This window comes from Candoia aspera, chromosome 10 (genome assembly GCF_035149785.1).
Source record: "Candoia aspera isolate rCanAsp1 chromosome 10, rCanAsp1.hap2, whole genome shotgun sequence".
Lineage (NCBI taxonomy): Eukaryota > Metazoa > Chordata > Lepidosauria > Squamata > Boidae > Candoia > Candoia aspera.
In genome coordinates, this window is record NC_086162.1 from 12,652,515 (window position 1) to 12,674,509 (window position 21,995).

Genomic DNA, 21,995 nt, shown 5'->3' on the forward strand with positions numbered 1-21,995 from the left:
TTATTTGTTTCCGTTATTCATACCTTGCCTCTCAGAAGAAGAACCTCCCAAAATGTGCACAAGCAATAGAAACTATATTAAATCAAAATACAATAAAATATTATTTAAAGTCAAGCTAACATCTTGCCTCCTTCCTGCAAGGCAATTGGTGTTAACTGTCTTGTTAAAGCAGGGAGAACAGACTGCAAATGAAACCAGTTTGGGGTGGTGTCTTCCTTCCATCCTCTTTTGATTTATTCCTACAGGGCAAGTGATATTAATGGCTTGCGTGAAGATGTCCAGCTCAACAGGCTTCTCTGGTTTTTATCAGAGTTTCTGCCAGATCAGGAAAGTTTCTGGAATATTTGGATGTTGTTGCATACAGTTTTCATCCAGCATAATTGCTATTGAAATGTATGAATAAACCACACTGGATGTGTTTCCAGAGTGTGCCAAGCACCCAGCAAGACGACCACATTTTCGTTTATCAAGATGGGTGAACCTACACTGAGGTTTTATTTGTACAGAATGCTGAATCACAAACAAACTAACCAATTTTAGCCTAGAACAGTGTTTCTCAACCTCACAGCTTGAAGATGTGTGGACTTCAACTCCCAGAATTCCTCAGCCAGCCATGAATTCTGTGGAGTTGGTCCACACATCTTCAAGCTGCCAAGGTTGAGAAACACTGGCCTAGAATGATGTGGACTCCAATGGTATGATTAATTTATGGTTCAGTGTATTGTGTGAACCTAGAAAAATTGGGTTACTTGAGTAAAGCATGGTTCAGTTATCCATGATCAAGTCTGACATTGGAACATTGAGACAAAATTGTAAGAGGTTCTTTAGGACATTGAATCCATGGACTGTGCAGGAATCAAAATTACAGCATCCTTTATTGATGGCTTTCCATCCTCTGCCTGAACTTACCCAAGGAAGGAGAATCCATCACTCCAAGTCTTCAAGTTTCAGAACCTTCTCCCTGGCTGCAAAAGCTAGAAGGCAGCAGCAGGAGGCATCTCAACGTTGGAGCCTGGAATTGTCAGTGCTGTTGTCCCTTCTACCCCAGTCCAGACAGTGAATGCTACAGTATGGCTGGCTTTGCCCAACATGCTTAACCAGGTTAGTTGCAAACCTAGCAACTGCATTTATACAACATGCAAAGCTTGATTAGTCTCAACCTAGTTGTCTTTTGGGTGACTTTAAAGTAGAAACCCAGGCTGTTTGGTTCATCTGGAGCTCAGTGTATTGTCTGAATCCAGAAAGTGGGTTTATTCAATAACCCAGTTAAGTAAAGGATGTGAATCCAAGCCGATGCAAGATGTGATCATTTCCACTAAGTTCTGAGCAGACTCATACAAACCACCTTCCTTCTTTCCACACACTTGTTTAGCCAACCATCTCTTCCTGCCCCAGAGAGCTCCTACCGTTTTGAAATCCAAGCTGAAGCTCCACCCTGGAGAGACACTGATGCTCCTATTGGCTGGCTGCATTCATTTAAAAAGGGAAGGTGAAGTATGTGCTAGGACAGGTTGAAAAGAGCAGAGTAGCGATGGGGAGGCTGGTCTTTTTACTTCATGTATGTGCGTGGACTTTTGCCTTTGGTGAGTGTTCGGTTGGAGAAGGGTGTTTGGTGAACAGCTTCTGTAGGTGAAACTTCCTCTGCTTTAACACTGATGTTTGTGGGTGGAAAATTCAGTGAATTTGCTGTGCTGCTCTGTGATAGCTGGGTTCCTCTCCTTCAGTGAGGGGTGGGGGGAGGTAAACAAGTTAACACTTGCTGTATTGCTCCCCAAGCGGTGAGAACTGCCATGGTTTTAATAGCCAAAAGGGAACTACTGAAATGCAAGGAAAAAATATTAGCATCTTGAGGGTAGAAGGCACAAGGCTTGCAGAAGTGCATAGAATATAAGAAGTTGTGAAGAAGCCTCTGAAAACAGCTCTTAGAGGGCTGGGGCTGTGTTCATACAATCTGTCTGAACTACAAACAAGCTAACCCCAATCTATTCTAGTTATATTGTGTGAATCAGGCTGTGTCCTGTCCCAGGCCTGACACACACAGAGGAATACTGTCCGAGGCTTTACTTGATTTTGAGAAATTACAGCAGTGACAGGCAGAAAGTATCTGCAGTGGCAATCTGTTGAATTCCTGTCTATTGCAATGGGTAATACACGTAGTCCTTGCTTAGTGACTACCTCGGGTAGCGACTGTTTGCAGTTACAACAGCAATGAAAAAGTAACTTTGCAACCAATCCTCGCATTTACAATCTTCACAGGTCTGTAAAGCAAAGGAAATCTGAAGTAAGATTGTAAGCACAGTCATGTGATTTTTCATTTAGTGACTGCTCTGCTTAACTGAGTTGCCAGTCCCAATTGTCACTAAACAAGGACTACTGTAGTTCTGTGACTATGACAACTGTGAAACAAGTAGCACTTCCTTAGTTTTTCATGGTCTAAACTATGATCTAGTATGATGCATGAACCCAGAGAATGTCACTGAGCATTCTTCTTGGCTAAGAGTGGGGAAAATAAAAATATCCCTTAAAAATATGTATTTGATTTATATTTTTTATTCCAGCCAAACTAGGGATAATATCTGATTTAATTTTCATAAATATCAGAAGCACTGTACTGGGGTCTTTCACCCCATAAATTAGGAACTGATTTCTCTCCAGTCCTTTGCTGGGTATGGGTTCAGTTCAGGAGTGTTTCTGAACCAGAAGTTTTTAAACTCTCCTTTTAACTTTTTATTTGTTTTGCTACATTAGATAGCAAATGCACTTAAGTTGGATTCATTGGATTGGATTCACATGTTGCATTAAGCCATGGTTTGCTTTTCTGTGGCTAATTGAATAAACTCCAATAGCTTGAGTTCACCAACACACTAGGACAAAAAAAACCCAAATTATGACTTACTATAATGTGTGAATTCAAGAATTGGCTTTCTTCCTTGTTTGGAGTTTGTATAAATTCCCATGACTCTTTCAGATTGTTTGGAAGAATACAGTCAAGCTCATTCTTTGCCAGCTCTGTAGTGTTTCCTGGGTACCTCCAATTTGCTAAGGAAATCTCACTTATGGAGCTTTCAATATCATGATTAATGGCTGAGAGCTCATATTTTGTATTCAGCCATAACACAGCTTGTCATTTTGAGTGAACCAGGCAGCTACAGTGGTTTCTCAACCCTAATTTATGGCTTAATGTATTTGCAGACCCAACTGCAAACTAGTTTATTTAATAAACCATGGTTAGCAAGCCTCACCATAGCATGATTTGGGGACCCAGACACAATTGTTCAGTTAACCAGCCACCTCTTGTCAAAAGCTACCTTTTGTGCTAATGCAAAGTGTGATCTTGGCCATTGTCCAATGTGGCAATTTAACTTTGAGCCTGACCTGCTTGACTGGGACACAATCACTGTTGCTCACAGCTCCTGATAAACACCCACAGAGCCATAGGTGGTGAAGAGTTGTGCAATAATTGCATAAAAGAAGTCTCTGTTTTCCTTCTAGTTTCTTTTAATGTGCTCTTCCTGGAGTTGTGATACTCTCCATCAAAATTTGCTTAATTATTGGGATACTAGCAAGCATGTGCTCAATTAAGAAAGGCAAATTTAAGGTGTAGCGAATGGTAGGGCATTAGCATAATCAGCCCCCACACCGCATTACACTTACTGCAAGATGGTATTCAGTGTGCTTAGGATAGCCATATAATGGTGCTTGAATAATAGAAATAGGTCTGGAATTTGCCACTTTCTGTTGCTTTATTGCTGATCTGAGATTTTTGTTGTAGCAGCAGCAAGGATGTAGCTTAGCTCCTTCAGTTTTAGAAAGCTGTGGGAAGGGAGACCTCTGCTGTTAAAAAGCCAATATAGCAACCATCTTTAATAAGCCCACTCAGGTAGAAAGGGAAAACCTCCTTCAAGTTGAGCTTGACCCCTAGTGATTTTGTGGGCAAGATGGTGCAGTTCCCCTGGCAACAGAATAAGAGTGGCGTGGTATTGGCTTCTTCCTGTTTTTTTTTAATTTCCAATCAAGTCTACAGCCCTGGAATGCCTTGATCGTCTCCCATCCAGGTATTAAATAGGCCAACCAGCATAATTTCTGGAGTTTGTTGGTGTTGAGTCACTTGGTTGTGCTACTGCTGTGTAAGCCTGCCAGAAGAGAGGTTGCTTATGAAGAAAAGGGGAAGGAGTCTGCCTTTTAAGAACATTTGTTCGTTGGAAAAGGTGCTCTCAGGCTCCTTCAGATTTTATTTTGTTTTGCTACCCTAGATGAACACGGCCCTCTGCCTACAAATGAAAGGGGGTAACAGAAGGTGCTTTCTGCAGCAATATACTCACTTGCTCCATAAGTGTGCACAGAATTTCTGGTGACTTTTGGCCACCAAGTTAGCATTTAAAAACAAAGATGAGCAGCACTTTCCTACCAATTATTTAAAAAGCTCACATTTCTGGCTTATTCTTGCAATTGAAGTATTTAATTTAAATGCCTGAAAGTGCTGATGCTCTTTGAAACTGATTACAGACTTAGCTGTAATTCTAAAAGCACACTTCCTTCCTTTTTTAGCTTGACAGACTGGCAGAGCCAGAGTAACCCTTCATTTGAGTCCGGTTCTTTCAAGTTAATTGAAATATAAACCATAAACTGCAGTTCTCATGGCAGTTCATCCAGTTTCCCTTGGAAATAAAAGTCAGAGGCTGTGGGAGGACAAGTGTCAATCAATCATGGCCAGAGACTCAAACACTTGGGCAACTTTTGCCATTCCAGAGTTGTGGGCATCTGTATACAATCGATCTAAGCTGCTGAGCCATCTCCCAGGCATCCTGGAAACAGAATTCCAGAAAGTGCCAAGAAGTGTCAAAGATTTCTTTGCAGAGGTACAATTCCAAGGATTCCCTACCCTAAAAATCAGTCCAGCAAAAAGCATCAGAGAAGACCTGGTGAAATTCTGATGCTTGGAGCTACTACTTACAATTCTGAGTAGAGCCCAGCTTCAGCAGCATGGAAATCACATAAACTCAATTCACACCTGTGCAAACACAGTTTATATTGATAATGTAATATTCTTTTCCACCGTTTTAGCTGCTGTTTCATATCAAGCTTTCCTCTTCTGCTTGACGCGGTTGATTGTTCTGCTCTATACTGGTCTTTGACTGAAATAAACTTTGAGTACAAACACTGACATGAATGGAATGAACCAGCCTTCTGTGTCCTGATAGCACCAGATGTTTTGGAATAACTCCCGTCATATCTGTAGGGCACTAGCTGGTGAGAAGCTAACCTACATTTTGAATTGGTTAGTAGGATCTTGTTCTAACATGCTTGGATGTGCTGTAAAGACCACTTATTTTTTCAAGTTGCCTTTACGAAGGTGACAGATGTGTATGATCTTGAGTCCCCATGCGGTAGGAAAGAAATTAGCATCATAACCCTTTTCGGATCAGTTTTGGGGAATTGGAACATGGCAATCGTCCTGCCTTTACCTTCTGTCTGGCTGATGGGAGTCCATGCTTGTCCTTCCCAAGTTGTCCACGGCTTGGATGCGCAACCTTTTTCAGGAAGAGGACCGCTTTGCCTTGGGCACGGTCTCTGGCCTGACATTCTGAAAACCAAGATGGAGCCTGCACAAATGAAATGGGATTGCTTTCAGTTAGAATTAAAATTAAGAAAATATGATGCCTTCCCATGAATTTAATAGTGTGCTCTTAATGTCAGATGAGACCCAGTCTGGTGTAGTGGTTAAGGCATCAGGCTAGAAACCAGGAGATCATGAGTTCTAGTCCCACCTTAGGCACAAAGCCAGCTGGGTGACCTTGGGCCAGTCATCCTTTCTCAGCCCTAAGAAGGCGGCAATGGCAAACCACTTCTGAAAAACCTTGCCAAGAAAACTGCAGGGGCTTGTCCAGGCAGTCTCTGAGACTTGGACATGATTGAACAGATTAAAAAAAAAGATTTAACATTAAAATTCCAGGACTTAAGGTGCTGGAGCTAAGGTCTGGAGAGTTTCCAGTGATTGCTGAGGTATGGGTTCTATATTCCCATGCTTCTACCACTAGATTATTGCACAATCCTACTTGAGCTAAATCCTGCTGAATCAAGTGATAATTACGAGGGAGCAATTTTAGAATTGTGTTGGAAAACAGCATTAAATATGGTTTTAACATCTGAGGCCAGTATTCCAACCCCACTGAGATGGCTATCCTTGACACACACAGTCGATAACCTTGGAAGGAACAGAGACTGGGAGAAGATCCCTTCCATTCTATCACTGATGTTTTGCACATTCTCAAATAATTTTGCAACCTGATCTTATAAGGGACTCACCTGGTCAGTTTCACAATGACATCCATTCAATTCTCAACCATTTCTCTGCTGCTTATAAGCAATGGATACCTTTTCCTAGCAGTATTGCATAAGTAAAATTAATAGTCCCATAGTTTTGAAATACAGTGTATTCAGCAATGTTGGGAAGCTCTGATTGGTCTGAAGAAAAAGTATCATAAAACCAATTAGGGCAAGGAATGAGTTGAGTCATTCTTTGCTTTGAGCAAGAATACCTTCAGAAACTGGGTTGAAACCAATGTTGCGTGTTCCGTGAGTAAGGCTGTCATCACACTGATGGGTTAAATGTTGATCCATTTAAAGATGAGTATTTGTAATGTGGTTTAGACTAGAGTAGAGAAGTTGAAAAACATCCTGGAGAAAAAGCAATGGCAAACCACTTTTGTATTGCGGCCAAGAAAACGTAAGTATCTGTCAGGGAAGACGTACTGTCCAACAGTAATCCAGAATGGATGTCATTATTATTTAAAGTGCTTTGCTGGCTCCCCTTCAGTGCCTAAGCTAAATGCTGGTGCTTAACTACTAATTCCTTTGAATCCTGGGATCTGTGTATTTTAAATATATTTCTCCAATCAGCCTACCCATTTAGTAAGATTTAGGGAGCGGGAGAACCCTTCGTGGATGCCCCGTGGTTGGAAATACATACCAGTTGAAAAGGGGATATTTTCAGTTATGGTGCTCTCTTTATGAAACTCGTTCCCTAAGATAGATTTCCTATGTTGGTGCGGAGTAAAGATCCTCTGTTGTTGATTCCTGCTGGATTCTAATTTCTGAAAGATTACGTCTAAATAGTCTCCTTTAATATTTTTTTAGTTTTACCTTTTTAGTGTAGCCTGAGTGTAAGCTGCCCTAATTGTTAAGAGCTGAGTGCTATTGTAGAAATCTCTTATATAAGATGAGCAAATGCATATTTATTAACATTGGGTGAGACTGTTGCACAGACGGAGCAATCATAAGAAAAGGAAGGGGTGTGACACTTGGTTGCACAGTGAGAGAAAATAGATGCAGGTGAAAACAGCAACAGCTGATCTGATCTGGTTGACTCACTGCTAGCTCAGTTATTGTTCTAGAAGGGAGATCTTTTTTGGTCCTGCTATGGTTTTTGCAAGGGTGTGTGATGGTTGGGGAAATAGTAAAAAGAGAGGTTATAGAGAAATGTAGGAGGTTGGGAGAGATAATTGCCTACAGATAATGGCCCTTTGCAAAACAGTTGTGGGGTGTGATACCTTTTTTTTTTTAATTGTCAGTGAAGAAACTCTTGATCTCCATAGAACTGGAACAACATAGCAAAGCAAAGGGAAAGGGAAAATAAAAGTCAAATGGAGTGAGTGTGTGTGTTTTTACCCAAATGAGAGCAAGGTACCCTGGCTATTTTATAATGCTCTGTGGTAGAACAGGATTTTTCCTTCCTCCTAATGTTGTGCATTTGAGAGTGGATCATGAAAGCCAACAGTCAACCAAAGGAGATAATGCCACACAGTTTTTGCTGAGGTCATCTTGACATATCCCAGAAAGTTCTTTTGAACAATGCAAAATGATACCACTTTCTCTCTGACTCCTCTTGTTCCTGTTGGTATCATAGATCATTTTTCTTGGCTTATTTTAAGAAATTCCATAGCAAAGAGGTCCAAAGTATTCCATTGAATGGCACTAAGACTCAGCAAAATTCCATGGAGGTTGCACAAAGGAGGGTTTTTTTTTTTCTGTTGCAGTATTTCAGTCCATCATGGTTGCCATAGTGTCTGTTTAATTCCTTAGGCCTGACTGAGAGCATCATCATTTGTTAAGTGCAGAGATTCACCAACCAGGGATGAACGTAAACTAGCAGCTGGAGATGAAGGAGAGCCAACTATGGATTGGAGTGTTAAGGAACAGGGTCAGTGACAGCCCATAGCTGCACAAATACTGTCAGGTTTTTCACCATGCTTGGCTAAAACTAATAAACTTGCACAGAAGAATCCAAAAACTTCTGATAAGCGATGAATTGTAGAAAAGCCAAGAAGCCATTATGAAAGAACTCTAGTAAATGCTGAATAACAAATTCACGTTCTGCTTATAATAATTGATATCAATTTTTTTTCCTCCCCATTCTTTGTAAAGGGATAGAAGCAATTTTCTTTTGGGTACCAGATAGTTGCCATCTGTTCCTTGTTTTGGTAAAGGCCTGACATCACATCAGGTCATTCATCTTAAACAATGTGAAAACTAACTTCCAACCCCCAGTTGAACAAACCTGATCCCATGCTTTATAGGTGAGGAGTACTGAGATGGGTGGAGGTAGTTTTTAGTATGAGCCACAGCTAATTTTTTTTTTGCTGTCAGTGTTCCTCCCAAGTCCTTAAACTATTGAGAATCAAGAACCTTAGATATCTATCAGTAGATCTTCCACCTCAAACTTCTTTGTTCCACCCTTTGGAACAGGAGGTCCAAAAGCTGAGGAGACAAAAGATAGGGAAGAAAGAGGAAAATGTATATTTGGAATTATCAGGAAAAGTGCTGTCCTGGAAAAAAATGAAGGAAGAGCACATTGACTTGAGGAGCTGGAAATTAAAGGATCCCTAATGGAACATGTAAATATCTCATCTGTTCAGCCTTGCCTGGGAGTCAGTAGTAATCAGGAATATTTGGTTTGCAGCCACTTCTCCTGCTCTGTGCCCAGCCACTTTATAAGGAAATGAGAAGAAAGCTGTCGGCCTTGCGGGGTAGACCAGATAGGAATCACAAACAGATGAGCTAATTCCACTTCATTGTAAAGCTGCATTGACAGAATCTTGCAAGTCTGACAGTATAATTCTCCCCACGTCTCCTTTACAGGAACTAGGGAGGGTCTCTTCTGAGCCTCTTACCCCACTCATTATCCAGCTGAGGGCTGTGCCCTCTCTTATCTGTTTGCTAGGTAGCATCACCCAATCTCCTAAGGTCTTTCCCACGTGTCATTACATCCACAAAGGAGGGTGGAAAAGGATTCTGTAAGGCTTGCCTTCCTAGGTGGTAGCAGTTTATCTTCTTCCACATCAAGCAGCCTTGCTCAAATCTGCAGATTAGGGGTTTGCTCTGGTCATGGAAAATGCTGACTTTAAGGAAAGGGTCAGCCCCATTTTCAAGGTGTGTTGCCTTGTTTTTGTGATTTGGTCAGGGTTGTGTTAATAACAGACGAATCTTACAAGAACTGGTATTCCTTGAAGTCTCAGTCAAAGTGGGTGTAAGTTGAAACTGATCAAATCTACAGCATCTGGTTTCACACAATAATTGGACTGAGATTGAGGATACTTTGGTATCTTGTGAGAATCCAGCCATTGTCTTAGCTTTTTGTCTCAGCCGGGCTGTCACTTTAAGCTAGAATATGGTTTATTTAAATACTTGGATAAAGAACATTAACTGTTATTGTTAACCTGGGTTTTGCATGCTATCTGAACCCAAACTGTCATGAGTACTGATGGTGAACAGGAGGGGACCGCTATCCAGGGGCAAAAACGCATGCATAGCTTAGAGAGTTTGAGCTGTCATTCAAAGAGACACGGAACAGACCCGCCTTGACTTTTGGGGGTTTATCTGTCTTGGTTTTCCCACGCTTCTTCAGTTTGGTAGGATTTTCTGTCTACTATAGCAATAATAAAGCACTAGAGACTTCTTCCTCGTCTTGGCGTGGTTCTTGCTTAGTCAGGACACAAACTTTGGGTTTGGGCTCAGTTTATCTTTCTTTTAGTTTGTTTTTCTTTTCCTCTTTTTTTTAGTCCTTCCTGTCTCAAATATGTATTTCCCCTGTGCAATTTCCAGCCTTGAGAGTGAGACAGGAGCTTTTTCTTGAAAATCTACCCGTTTCCTTCTACCAGCCAACTGCCAGTTTTGCTTGCTGCATTTTTAGTAAGACCTTGCTATTTATTTTATTTTTACTGCTGCTTCAATGCTGCTCCAATCAAAGAAATCTAAGCCAAGACCCATAATATAGCAAGATCATCATCAGGATATTATAGATCATAATGATGCAAATACAATACTGATACCATAGTGCCCATCACTCATGCCTGTAAAAACATAAGTTCTTCTCAATTCCTCAGTCCCCAAGACTTTGGGAACAAACAGGGCTTAATTAATTTCCAGAATATTATGAGCATAGCAGTTTCTCTCATTCTGGTGGGGGACATAAGGAGTTCTACGAACGGAGAGAAACTTAGAAAGCATCCGTCCTAACTTAGGTAAAGGTAAAGGTTTCCCTTGACGTAAAGTCCAGTCGAATCCGACTCTAGGGGGCGGTGCTCATCTCCGTTTCTAAGCCTTGGAGCCGGCGTTGTCATAGACACTTCCGGGTCATGTGGTTAGCATGACGACTCGGAACGCCGTTACCTTCCCGCCGAAGCGGTACCTATTGATCTACTCACATTTGCATGTTTTCGAACTGCTAGGTGAGCAGGAGCTGGGATTAACAACGGGAGCTCACCCCGCCGCGCGGTTTCGAACCGCCGACCTTCCGATCGACAGCTCAGCGGTTTAACCCGCAGCGCCACCGCGTCCCTCCGTCCTAACTTACCAGACTGTAAAAAGAGATGGCAGGAGATTTGTACTTTCAGACTTACAAGATTCCGTTAATGTAGCCTTACAATAAAGTAGAATTAGCTCATCTGGCATGTTTCCTGTCTGGTCTACCTGGGAAGGCTGATACATGTGCTTACACCTCAGTCAGGCTTTCCAAACTTGGCATCTTCCAAATGTATTGGGAGTGCAATTCTCTAATGAGGAGAAGCAGGTTAGGGAAGCTGATCTAAACTATAAATGCAATAAACTCTGGTGGTGTGAAAGAACGGCATGCTAATGTGGATTATTATTTTTGTTGTTAGTGATGAAGCCAAGCTAAATAAACTTAGGGCAACTCTGCCAGCCATTTCTAATACTACAAAGTTGTTGTGCTTGATATGTGGGTATCAATCCGTGTGAGATACATCCACTTTGAAATGTGCCAGCACTTTGCATATATTATCTCACTGTAATCAATACAGCCACCGTTGCTTATAAATCTATATTATGGTCCCCTCTATTTCAAACAGGAGCACTAAGGTTGAAATAAATACCTGCTCTTTCCTAGCTTGTTCCAAGGTGAGTCAATTACAAATAAGACATAAAAGCAGGATGATTCTGATTTTCTTATTGTCACCTAATTACAAGTAAATAGCAGGAAGACTCTGGCTGGGGTTCATGCATTGTGCTAAACATAACTGTGATTGGAATAAACCACAATTGGCCATATTTATGCAACATATTGAACCATGCCCCTTGGTTTACTAACTGAATAGCTTAGTTCACACAATGCACTAAGCCCAAAAACAAACAGACCATGATATGGCTTAACATCATATTTGAACCCAATCATAGCAACTCTGCCATGCTAGCCACCACCTCTAGAATTCCCATTCTTTGTTCCCTTGTTTCTGCAGAGAATCTGATGACAATGTGATGGATTCAACATTACATTCACCTTTATTTTCTCTTATTGCAGGAAATGGGTGCAATTATTCTAACACAACCCCAGATTTTGGAGCCCTCTACCATGTCAAAGGTAAGTTCCATTCAGGGTGCCTTTTTGAAAGTCACTGACCAACACTTCTTAATGGTTTGCCTTGACATTGACTAAAAAATCTGACCAGGGTAACTCAGCCACCCAAATTTTAAACCACATTTGTCATTTTTTCCTTGCTGTTCCTTTTATACAGAACAGAGGTGCTGAATCTGATCCTGAACCTCTGCTTTATAAACAACAGTGGGTAGCTGTAATCATGGAGTTAATGCTGTGGGCATCTCTCCAAGCAGTATAATTTGCAAATATCTTTTGGACCATTACCACTTTGGATATTGGTGACTACACCTGTTGACTTTCTGGTGGCATATCACATAATTCTCCTATCTGGTCTTCTGTGGTGGCCCAGGTGGAGAATCTTTGATCTTCAAGATGTTCTTGAATTCCCATCAGCTCTAGCCATCATGATCCTTGGTTAAAGATGATTGCAGTTATAACCCCACAACATCTGGAGGGCTGTAAATTTTCCACTCCTGCTCTAAGGATACAGTTTAATATGTACTTCCCTGAGAATAAGTCCCACTGAATTTGTTGAAGATCAAACTTTCAGATACATGCAATCAGGTTTACATGTTGCACTAAGTCATGGTTTGTTTAACTGGTTTGCTGGCTTCACACTACACTCTAAGCCATGTTTATAAACGATGGTGGCTAGGTTCACTCAATACACTAAGCCAATAACCACCCACACTTGGACTTCCGATGAAGGGCTGGAGCAGGCCAATATTTCAGGGTTCACATTTCACTGCATGCCAAGGGTGTACAATCACCTAGAAGAAAACAATTGGCCATCTAGAAATGTGATGAGTGCACACAATGCTGCCTTTTCTTTCATGCACATTTCTCAATGCTACATTTTCCAACCATTTTTTGTGAAGTACCCAGTTTAGGCTGTCTTTTATTACTGTGGGTTATGGGTGTATAGAAAATGCAAGTTTGTACCAGTAAGGATTTGACAGGAAGCAAAATCTAGATTATAATTGGCATCTTCCCCTTAGCCAAATAAAAAAGGGTGGGGAGCTTGTCAGAATTCTGCTAACCTACCTAGGCAGAATTTCCTCAGGGGAGCGCCTTGCTTTAAGCTTCTCCCTCCCCCCCCCTTTTTTTTTTTTTGCCTGAGTAGGGTTTTGCAAATCTTAAGAGAGATCTAGAGGCAAAAAGATTTATTGCGCCTAGCACATCTTTCCAGGAATGAATTTATCTGATGACAGGATCTTAAATTTGCTGAATCAAAGTGTGAGAATCAGTATATATTACAACAACCTTTGGAAGTTTTGCCATCAGATTATCTCTTACCTCTACTGGAGGGAGAGTCCTTTTGAAGTCATGCTAAGTGCCTCTCTTGCTTTGGCACATGAACACATGGGTGCCCGGATGTCAATAGCTGAGTGGCAAATCCCAGCTGTGTATCATCGCTCTAGGCTGAAAAGCTGTGCATGGGCAAAAAGCAATTACCTGTTTTTAAAACTTAGTGTTTTCCTTGGAAGTGGATATGCTTGCAGAGGAAGTTTTTATAATGTGATTTCTTCCTCTTTTTCTTGGAATTTTTGTCCAGTCAACATGGTTTTCCATCTGCAACCCTCCTATATTCTGCCCTATTGTTTCAGTATTCTGTGCCGTCTTTTAAGGAGGCAACAGTGGGAGATTTCATTTTTAAAATTCAATTTGGGGCTCAGTATGTGGCTTGAATCTAACCATAGCATTCTGCAAACTCTAGTTTGTTTATCAGATTTATGTAGCCACCCGTCTCACAAGAAGTGACTCTGGGCAGCGTACAACAATCAGATAAAAACAATTATATAAATACAATCATAAAAATATAAAACAATCATCATTAAAAATTAAAATACATTAAAAAGTAAAAATATATAAACCACAGGCATGGAAAGAGTGAATATATCAGTGGAGCCATCTTAAGATGTTATTGGTTCCCTGGGACCCCCAAGCCGAGTTTAAGGCTTACTGGGCTATGCATACCCAATTATGGTTTATTAAAAACACAGTCAAATTACAGTTTGACTTGATACATGGTAAAATACCTGCTTTAATTAAATGTGGCTATGAAACACGACAAGACATCCAGGATCGTGATATCATTGGGAGTATGTAATTTGATTGGGGTCATTTCCTAATCATTATCTCTGTAGTTCTATCTATATGTATATAAATCTTGATTAAGGTCAAAGACCAGCATAAGGAGGGTGGGGTACAGTCAGTTAAAAGCACAGAAGGTACATGGAAATCTAATATAAGAAGCTAAAACACAGAAATGTATTAAAATCTGGTATAAAAAGCTAAAACACGAAAATAAAAAATACATTAAAAGCTAATATAAAAAGCTAAAACACCAAGTCTAGAGGAAAAGGAGAAAGGAAAAACGAAAGAAAAAGAAAATCTACGGGGAGGAGTAGGAGCATTAGATGAGTGTGGGGGAGCATAAAGGTTAGTATATTTGTAAATACAGTACTCTAGTATATTAAAATAAATGCTAGTTTGTGGCACCAGTCACCATCTGGCAAATTTTAAGCGCTGCTGCGCAGAACCTGGCAACATTGTATGTTCCTGCTTCTCCTCCTTTTGGCTAAGATCAAGTGTAGTATCTGTTATCAGTAGCTCTATCTATTTATCAGAAGGACACAGAACTTTCCACAGGCTCTAGAAACCATGCCGTGGCTAATTAGCAGGCACAGCCTGAAAGGGAGAGGACTTTGGTTGTTCCAAGTTAGCAGAATAGAGAGGGAAAGGAGGACACCAGGTGATTCCCCCCTCTATTCTGCACCTTGAAAGGAACAATTTGGACAGGGATGATGTATCCAACAACTTGCATCCCCCAATATATTGTAATGGTGTGTTGGAATGACCTTGGGAGACAGGAGGAAGAGTTGCAGCCTAGGCAATGGTGTGATAAACAACATTTGAGTCCAAAGGAGAGGAGGTGGAGAAAGCATCTCAGAAGGGCCCCTCCCTAGTTTTTGAGAGAGTAAAAGTAAGGGACTGGAGGGGTACTCTCAGACTTGTAAGATTCTGTTAATGGTGGCGCTGCGGGTTAAACCGCTGAGCTGCTGAGCTTGCTGATCGGAAGGTCGGCGGTTTGAATCTGTGCGACAGGGTGAGCTCCCGTTGCTAGGCCCAGCTCCTGCCAACCTAGCAGTTCGAAAACATGCAAATGTGAGTGGATTAATAGGTACCGCTTTGGCGGGCAGGTAACAGCGTTCCATTCAGTCATGTTGGCCACATGACCACAGAAGTATCTACAGACAAACGCTGGCTCTTCGGCTTTGAAACAGAGATGAGCACCGCCCCCTAGAGTCGGACATGACTGGACTTAATGTCAAGGGAAACCTTTACCTTTTCCTAACGTTATAATAAAGATAGAGCTAGTATTCATTGTCGTACTACTTGTCTGGACTAGCTCAAAAGTTAACATATATGCAATGTCTGGCTTTGACCTATTATGTTCATACGGATTCTTATTTGGGAAAACAGGCTGCCTTTGTTATCGTTCAGAAAAACTGAGTCAAGCAGACTTCTACAGCAGTTTCTCAACTATCCTTCCCTCTAACTAGAATGAACATGATGGCTTAAATCCTTCCCAATGCATCCCCTCTTACCGGAGCAAAATCCTGAAGACGATGCTTCAAGTCCAAGTTGATTGGGATCAACCATTGCAAACTTGGGGAAAGCAAGGGTATGGAAAAATGGGACTGTTCACGGGAGGCCCTCTCATTTCTGAAAGCTACCCTCTTCTCCTGTTCAGAGCATGGCTCATTCATGACTGATTTGTGATCCAGAATTTTTTAAACAGGCACTTGTTTTCCTGGTTTTTTCCAGTTTCTTTGGAAACCCCTGAACATCTAAAGGACCTGTGATAAAACCAACCTCACAACTGTTCTGAGTCAGTTGTGGCATGTATGTGATTGATTGATTGATTTGTGTACCTCCACAATCAACAAAAGACTCCTAGTGCTTATGTGATGACTGGTTATTAGAACTGTCAATCGAAGTATGGTAACATAAGGTACTGCCTCCCAGTTTATATTCTGGAGGTAGGGGGAATTGAGGACAGAGATATTTGGGAGGTATGAGTGGAAGGATGGGTTGACTAGGCTCATAGTCCTAGTCAAGCCTCCATCTGTCAAAGTGATAGATTTATGAGTGCATATTTAGTGCCAGAGAAAGGTAGGATCGACAGCTTTTGGATAAATTCTAGTATTAAGGGAACCTGTTTGCAGCCTGTTTTAAGTGACTTAATAAAAGTTAATCCTTTTCCTTGTTTAAATGCTAACAGAGAACTATTCTTTATCTTCCTCACATTCCACCTGGTCCTGTTATCTCAGATACACAGTGTATACTGTTGATATATATACAGATATATGAAATAGAGAAGAAAAACAAAAGCATTTCAACAGTAATTCCTTTGGGCTAACGGGAGGAGTGGGCTTGAGAAAGAAGGAAAGAAAAAGAAAGAAAAGGATTCCTCCATAAGTGAGAGAGCATGTCATAAAAGTATAACAACATTAACCGTAAAGATAGATCTCACTAAAACTTAAAACTAATGCAATCAATCAACACACCCGAACCAGAGATGGTGCTGACTCTCTCATTCTCCAAAAGCTCTCCTGGAAAGTTGAGTTTTGACCAAAACATATAACCAGCCCATGTGCTACATGTGCAGAAGGTTCCAACGTGACTGGAAAAAAACCTTGCATTTGAGTACATAGAAGAGAGCTAATGATTTCACTCAGTGTAAAACATTCCCCATTATCAGAGAATATTCCTGCTTTAATTAACCGCCAGAGTCCCCTTTTTGGGAGAGATGGGTGGTGATAGAAATTTGAAAAATAAATAAATAAATTGACTATAGCTAAGCTCAGTGTTTCTCAACCTTGGCTACTTTAAGATGTGTGGATTTCAACTCCCAGAATTCCCCAGCATCTTAAAGTAGCCAAGGTTGAGAAACACTGACTTAGCTTATCATCCATACCTCTGTCTTGTGGATAACCCCATGTTTTACAGCTGTTTGGTTTCAAGTTGCCATAGTTGAGTTAAACTTCAGGTTTTAAGCTTGGCTGATAAAACAAGCAGTGGTTAATCAGAAATGGAGATAAAGCTTTCCAAACTTCTCACAGGCGACATTAGGAAGGGGGTGAATATGGAAGTTCAGACTAGGTAGGTAGACTTACTTTAGCCACAATAAACCCTCAACCACATCTTAGCCATAATCTGGAGCCATGGCTTTTCCCAATATTCCTGGAATACTGTGACAAAGATAGAAGAGGTCACAGCATGGAAATTTCTCTGAGACTTCCTTCACCTACACATGCAAACAGACACACTGGAATTCTTTTTAAAGCAAAGCTGTTTCCATGTCATCAGCATGGCTACGATCCTGGCTGGCCCATCACCGCATCTGCTTTCTTATTTAATAAACACTGCAACTGACCCCAAACATTCTTCCTTCATTATTTCCCTACCAGTTCTTGTTCAGTTTGATGAAAGGACATTTGTTCTGGAGATTCCTTCAAAGGAGAAGAAGAGTGCGTAGACATGGACAATGATATTCCTGTGTTTATTATTTAAAAGGTGGTCACAGACTCTGTGTAAATGTCCTGTTCTTTTTTTTTTTTTGCTACGGACTCCTCTCTCCAGCAATTGCAGCTTCTTTAGTTAAATCTCTCCTCTTTTTTTAGCAAACACTTGGTCTGGTTTTATTATGTATTTTAGAGAATAAAGAGAGATAAAAAAACATGTAAAAAGAATAGATTCAAATAGTAACATTCAGATAAGTAAGCAAGGGATCTAGAATGTTTGATGCTTTTAAGTCAGTTTTTGACTTCTGGCAACTGGACAAGTCCCTGCAATTTTCTTGACAAGGTTTTTCAGAAGTGGTTTGCCATTGCCTCCTTCCCAGGACTGAGAGAGAGGGACTGGCCCAAGGAAACCCAGCTGGCTTTGAGCCTAAGGTGGGACTAGAACTCACAGTATTCTAGTTTCCAGCCTGATGCTTTAACCACTACACCAAACTGGCTCTACACCATTACACCAAACTGGCAAGAGCAATCAAGCCCCAAAACACCATCCAGAGAAATTCTCAAGAAATGTCTTTGCATCCTGAGAATAAGGAAGAAAACCAGAAGCCCCTTCCTTTTTTGGGGGAAGAAAAATGCTGGGAAGTTGCAAGGAAGATTTTGACCCAGTGTTGTTAGAAATCAAATCAACCACCAAATGTCAGCTGACCAGCTGAAAAAGGGGTTTGCCAGAACATTTGCAGGAATGATTATTGATCCCTGGACTGGATATCTTTAGCCCATGATTAATGCAAAGCATGTCTTAGCATGTTACAGAAATGTGGTCAGCAACTACAGCTTCTTGGCTCATTTTCCAATCATACAAAAGGCATAAACAGGCTGGATGTGGGTGCACAAAATGTGCTTTTTTTAATGCTTAAATCAAGATGCTCTCATTGAGGTAACTAGTTTGTAAGTAAGGCTGAAAATGCTCTTCAAGACTGCATAATAGGAGAACACCTCAGCTTGCCTTTTTTTTAAAAAGTAAAACTTAAATGTGCAATTTATATTTACCTCCTTATAGGTGAGCAAGGCAGTTGCACAAACAACGGTTATGGATGTTCCCAACTAGCCAGGCATTTAGTATAACCATGGTGGAACCTGAGAGATCACTGAGCACAGTTTTAAAAAATCAAACCCAAAATGCGAACGTGCCCTACTTCCAAGAAAATGGCATGCAAATTAATAGCTGTCAGTGCAGCATCTCTCGTGTCACTGCCTAATTGGAAAGCTTGCTCTGGGAGTTTAAGATTGAACAGACCTTTGCAGAGTTGGTGTCTTTCCTTTGTGATGCTCGTGGGCTGGAAAATGCCACCTTCTCTTTTCACCCCCGTCTTTTTCAGCTAAATTGCCTGTTAATGTTAGGAACAAAGTTTGGAAAAAGTGGTTCCTGTTGGTCTTTTATATAAGCAGACCCAACAGCTCTTACATAAAGCCTGAGAGATTGTTGAAAGTTTGGGGGGGGGGGGCGGGGGTTGTCAACATTTTGGATTTTCCCCTCTTCAAATTCTTTTGAGAGGTTTGTGCCTGCATTCTGAAATACCACTTCCACCAAATGTTCACCTTTGGCAAGCTACTGTTGATTGTGTGATTGATGTAGGCCCTGATTAGCCAGTATGATACCCATTCTGGACATGACAACTTGAAAGAATTAGTGTAATGATCAGGACATTAATGCAGGTCACTGCCCCCAGCTGGCATTGTTGGGATGTGCTGGACTTACTCCCAGAATTCTTAAACTGGGATACATGAAGTGCTTGGAGACTTTTATATATAGCATTCTGATTAGTTGTGTTAAAAAGACTAACAGCCTCTGCTACATTACTGCCATAAACTGGTTCGTTCTTAGGAGATCTGCATAACATTAAGAATTGCCACTGGGGTATTTTGTTTTCTTCTTCCCTCCTCACCCATTTTTTGTTTGTTTGTGTGCTGTGTCTTTTTGGCTTGCAAACCTCAAAGAAGGCTGTCCCTTTTCTGAATCTGTAAGCTCTTCTGGGGTCATGCCAGGTAAAGTGTAGGATATAAGTGCTTTCAACTAAAGCACTGTAAATAAAAAGTTAATTCCTCACCAACTTTTGGAGTTCATTGCTGCTCAGTTACGGTGGCCGCTGGAACCCGTGACAGATTAAGTGGGCAAACAGTGGCCAGTGGTGATGAGAACTAGAATCAGAGCCTCCATATTCAGTAAAGATCTATCTCTCACTATCTGCATGCTAAGAATTAATGGGAAAAATGGATGAACACAATACCAGCTTCATGTCTTGCTTGAATTCTTCTCTTATATAGCATCCAAACTGGTAGATAGTGTAAAATAATATACTGAGCAAGAAGAATGAGGGATCTGTCCAACCTCAAATCTGTTCTCAGCCTCAAAATGTAAAAAAATAAGTAAAAACAAGCTTGTCTGATACCCTTTTCCATAATTAGAAGGTAACCCTAAATTTAGTGGTGCTTCCACCTGGCTCTTTTCTATAGCAATGTTTGATATATATATGTTTGAGAGTTCTAGTCCCACCTTAGGCCTGAAAGCCGGCTGGGTGACTTTGGGCCAGTCCCTCTCTCTCAGCCCAAGAGCCAATCAGGCGCAGTATGAGAGTTCTAGTCCCGCCTGAGGCCTGAAAGCCGGCTGGGTGCCCTTGGGCCAGTCCCTCTGTCTCAGCCCAACCCACCTCACAGGGTGGTTGTTGTGGGGAAAATAGGAGGAGGAAGGAGTATTAGGCATGTTCACTCCCTTGGGTTATTTATAAAAATAATAAAGGTGGGATAGAAAATAAATAAATAAAATATCCAAGTGTCTCCTTGTGTCCTGCAGGAGTCATCAGCCTCCCTTACGCTGAAATAGAAGAGCCATTTGAAGCCTGGTACAACCTTACTGGCAACAAGAGTCGCATTGAATACTATAATGGTAAGAAACTTGGTGCCCTCCATGAAAGGGGAGAACCAGCAAAGTTAGCCTTAGGTAGAGAAAATGCCCCAAACAGGTCAGTGGAGAACCAGGATGTGTTTACCCAACTCTGAAGGTCTGACAAAAGTGATCAGAACTTAGCACAGACCAGGGATGGGAAGTTCAATGTTTTGGTGGTTGGGGGCTGACGCCTTTGATTTTTGGAGGGTTGGGGGCTGACACCTTTCAGGATCTAGTCCCACAGCTTTGGAATTCACACCTCTCCCCCAGTTCTCTTTGCATGGGGGAGAACTTTTTATCATTAAATCCCCCCCTAAAATGTTTTGGTTTGATTCTGAAGAATAGAAGTGTTCCTCTGACTGGGGACTTGTAAAGTCTGGATTGGCCTTAGTGGCAATCCCTTCTGGCTGTGATATTGCTTGATTTTACTTGATTTATTTATTTATTAAATTTGTATCACCGCCCATCTCCCCCCCAAAGGATTATAATTGTATAAAATCAGTCAGTTTTATAGGATTTAGTTGATCTGTTCTTTTTTTGTGTGTGAAGTAGTTACTTGTTTGGTATTTCACTATTCCCTTATAGTTGGCTTTAATGTGTCTATTTTGTATTTGATGTATTCAAATGCAATTGATATTCCTTTATTTCTGTTCTGTGCTTAATTTTTAAATGTAAAATAAATTATTGTTAGTATTCATATTATTCAGCAGGCTAGTTAGTGATGCAGTGATAGGTAAGTCTCTCTCATCCATCAGAGCATGAATTGTGTGAGCTAAATAATTTGTGCAAATTGTATGGATTTATTTTATATAATATTATATGGCATAATTCTGCTATGAGTGAGGCGTGTAAGAGACTCATCCTGAATATTTGAAATCTTGTTTTTCCCATTCCTTTCTCTGAGTTCCTTAAACCTGCACTATTCACATGCCTTAGCTTCTCTCTTCAGTCTTAAAGACTAGAAATCTTTATTTTTTAAAAAAGATAAAATTGTCTATCTAGCTTTGTACACATCTGAACTACCTTTTTTCCCCCCCATTCAATCGTGTCTGATTCTCAGAGACTGTCTGGACAAGTCCCTGCAGTTTTCTTGGCAAGGTTTTTCAGAAGTGGCTTGCCATTGCCTCCTTCCCAGGGCTGAGAGAGGGTGACTGGCCCAAAGTCACCCAGCTGGCTTTCATGCCTAAGGCGGGACTAGAACTCTCATACCACGCCTGATTGGCTCTTGGGCTGAGAGAGAGGGACTGGCCCAAGGTCACCCAACCAGCTTTCATGCCTAAGGCGGGACTAGAACTCTCATACCACGCCTGATTGGCTCTTGGGCTGAGAGAGAGGGACTGGCCCAAGGTCACCCAACCGGCTTTCATGCCTAAGTTGGGACTAGAACTCAAGGCCTGTTGGTTTCTAGCTTGATTCCTTAACCACTACACCAAACTATGAACTACTTACAGAATATCTAGAATCACAGAATATTATTAGAATAGCAGATTCATCTTTCCTCCATTTTTAAAATTCAAATTCAAATTTTATTTCATTACAAGTTTTAAAATCAAAAAGAAAAAGAGAAAAAACAAAGTACAAAAAATCAGTACCGTAATTAATAATTAAGCAAAGAAAAAAGAAAGAG

At 41.0% G+C, this 21,995-nt stretch overlaps 1 protein-coding gene across 1 annotated transcript in view; it reads left to right on the forward strand.

Moving 5' to 3' along the window:
* The first annotated feature begins 1,494 nt into the window (after positions 1 to 1,494).
* The window catches only part of LOC134503102 (digestive cysteine proteinase 2-like), a 46,373-nt gene continuing 25,872 nt past the window's right edge, over positions 1,495 to 21,995 (forward strand). The window contains exons 1-3 of the mRNA XM_063311744.1: positions 1,495 to 1,583; positions 11,816 to 11,875; positions 20,276 to 20,368. Of these exons, the coding sequence (XP_063167814.1) occupies positions 1,532 to 1,583; positions 11,816 to 11,875; positions 20,276 to 20,368 (205 nt within the window). The 5' untranslated portion in view covers positions 1,495 to 1,531. The remainder of the gene's footprint in view (positions 1,584 to 11,815; positions 11,876 to 20,275; positions 20,369 to 21,995) is intronic.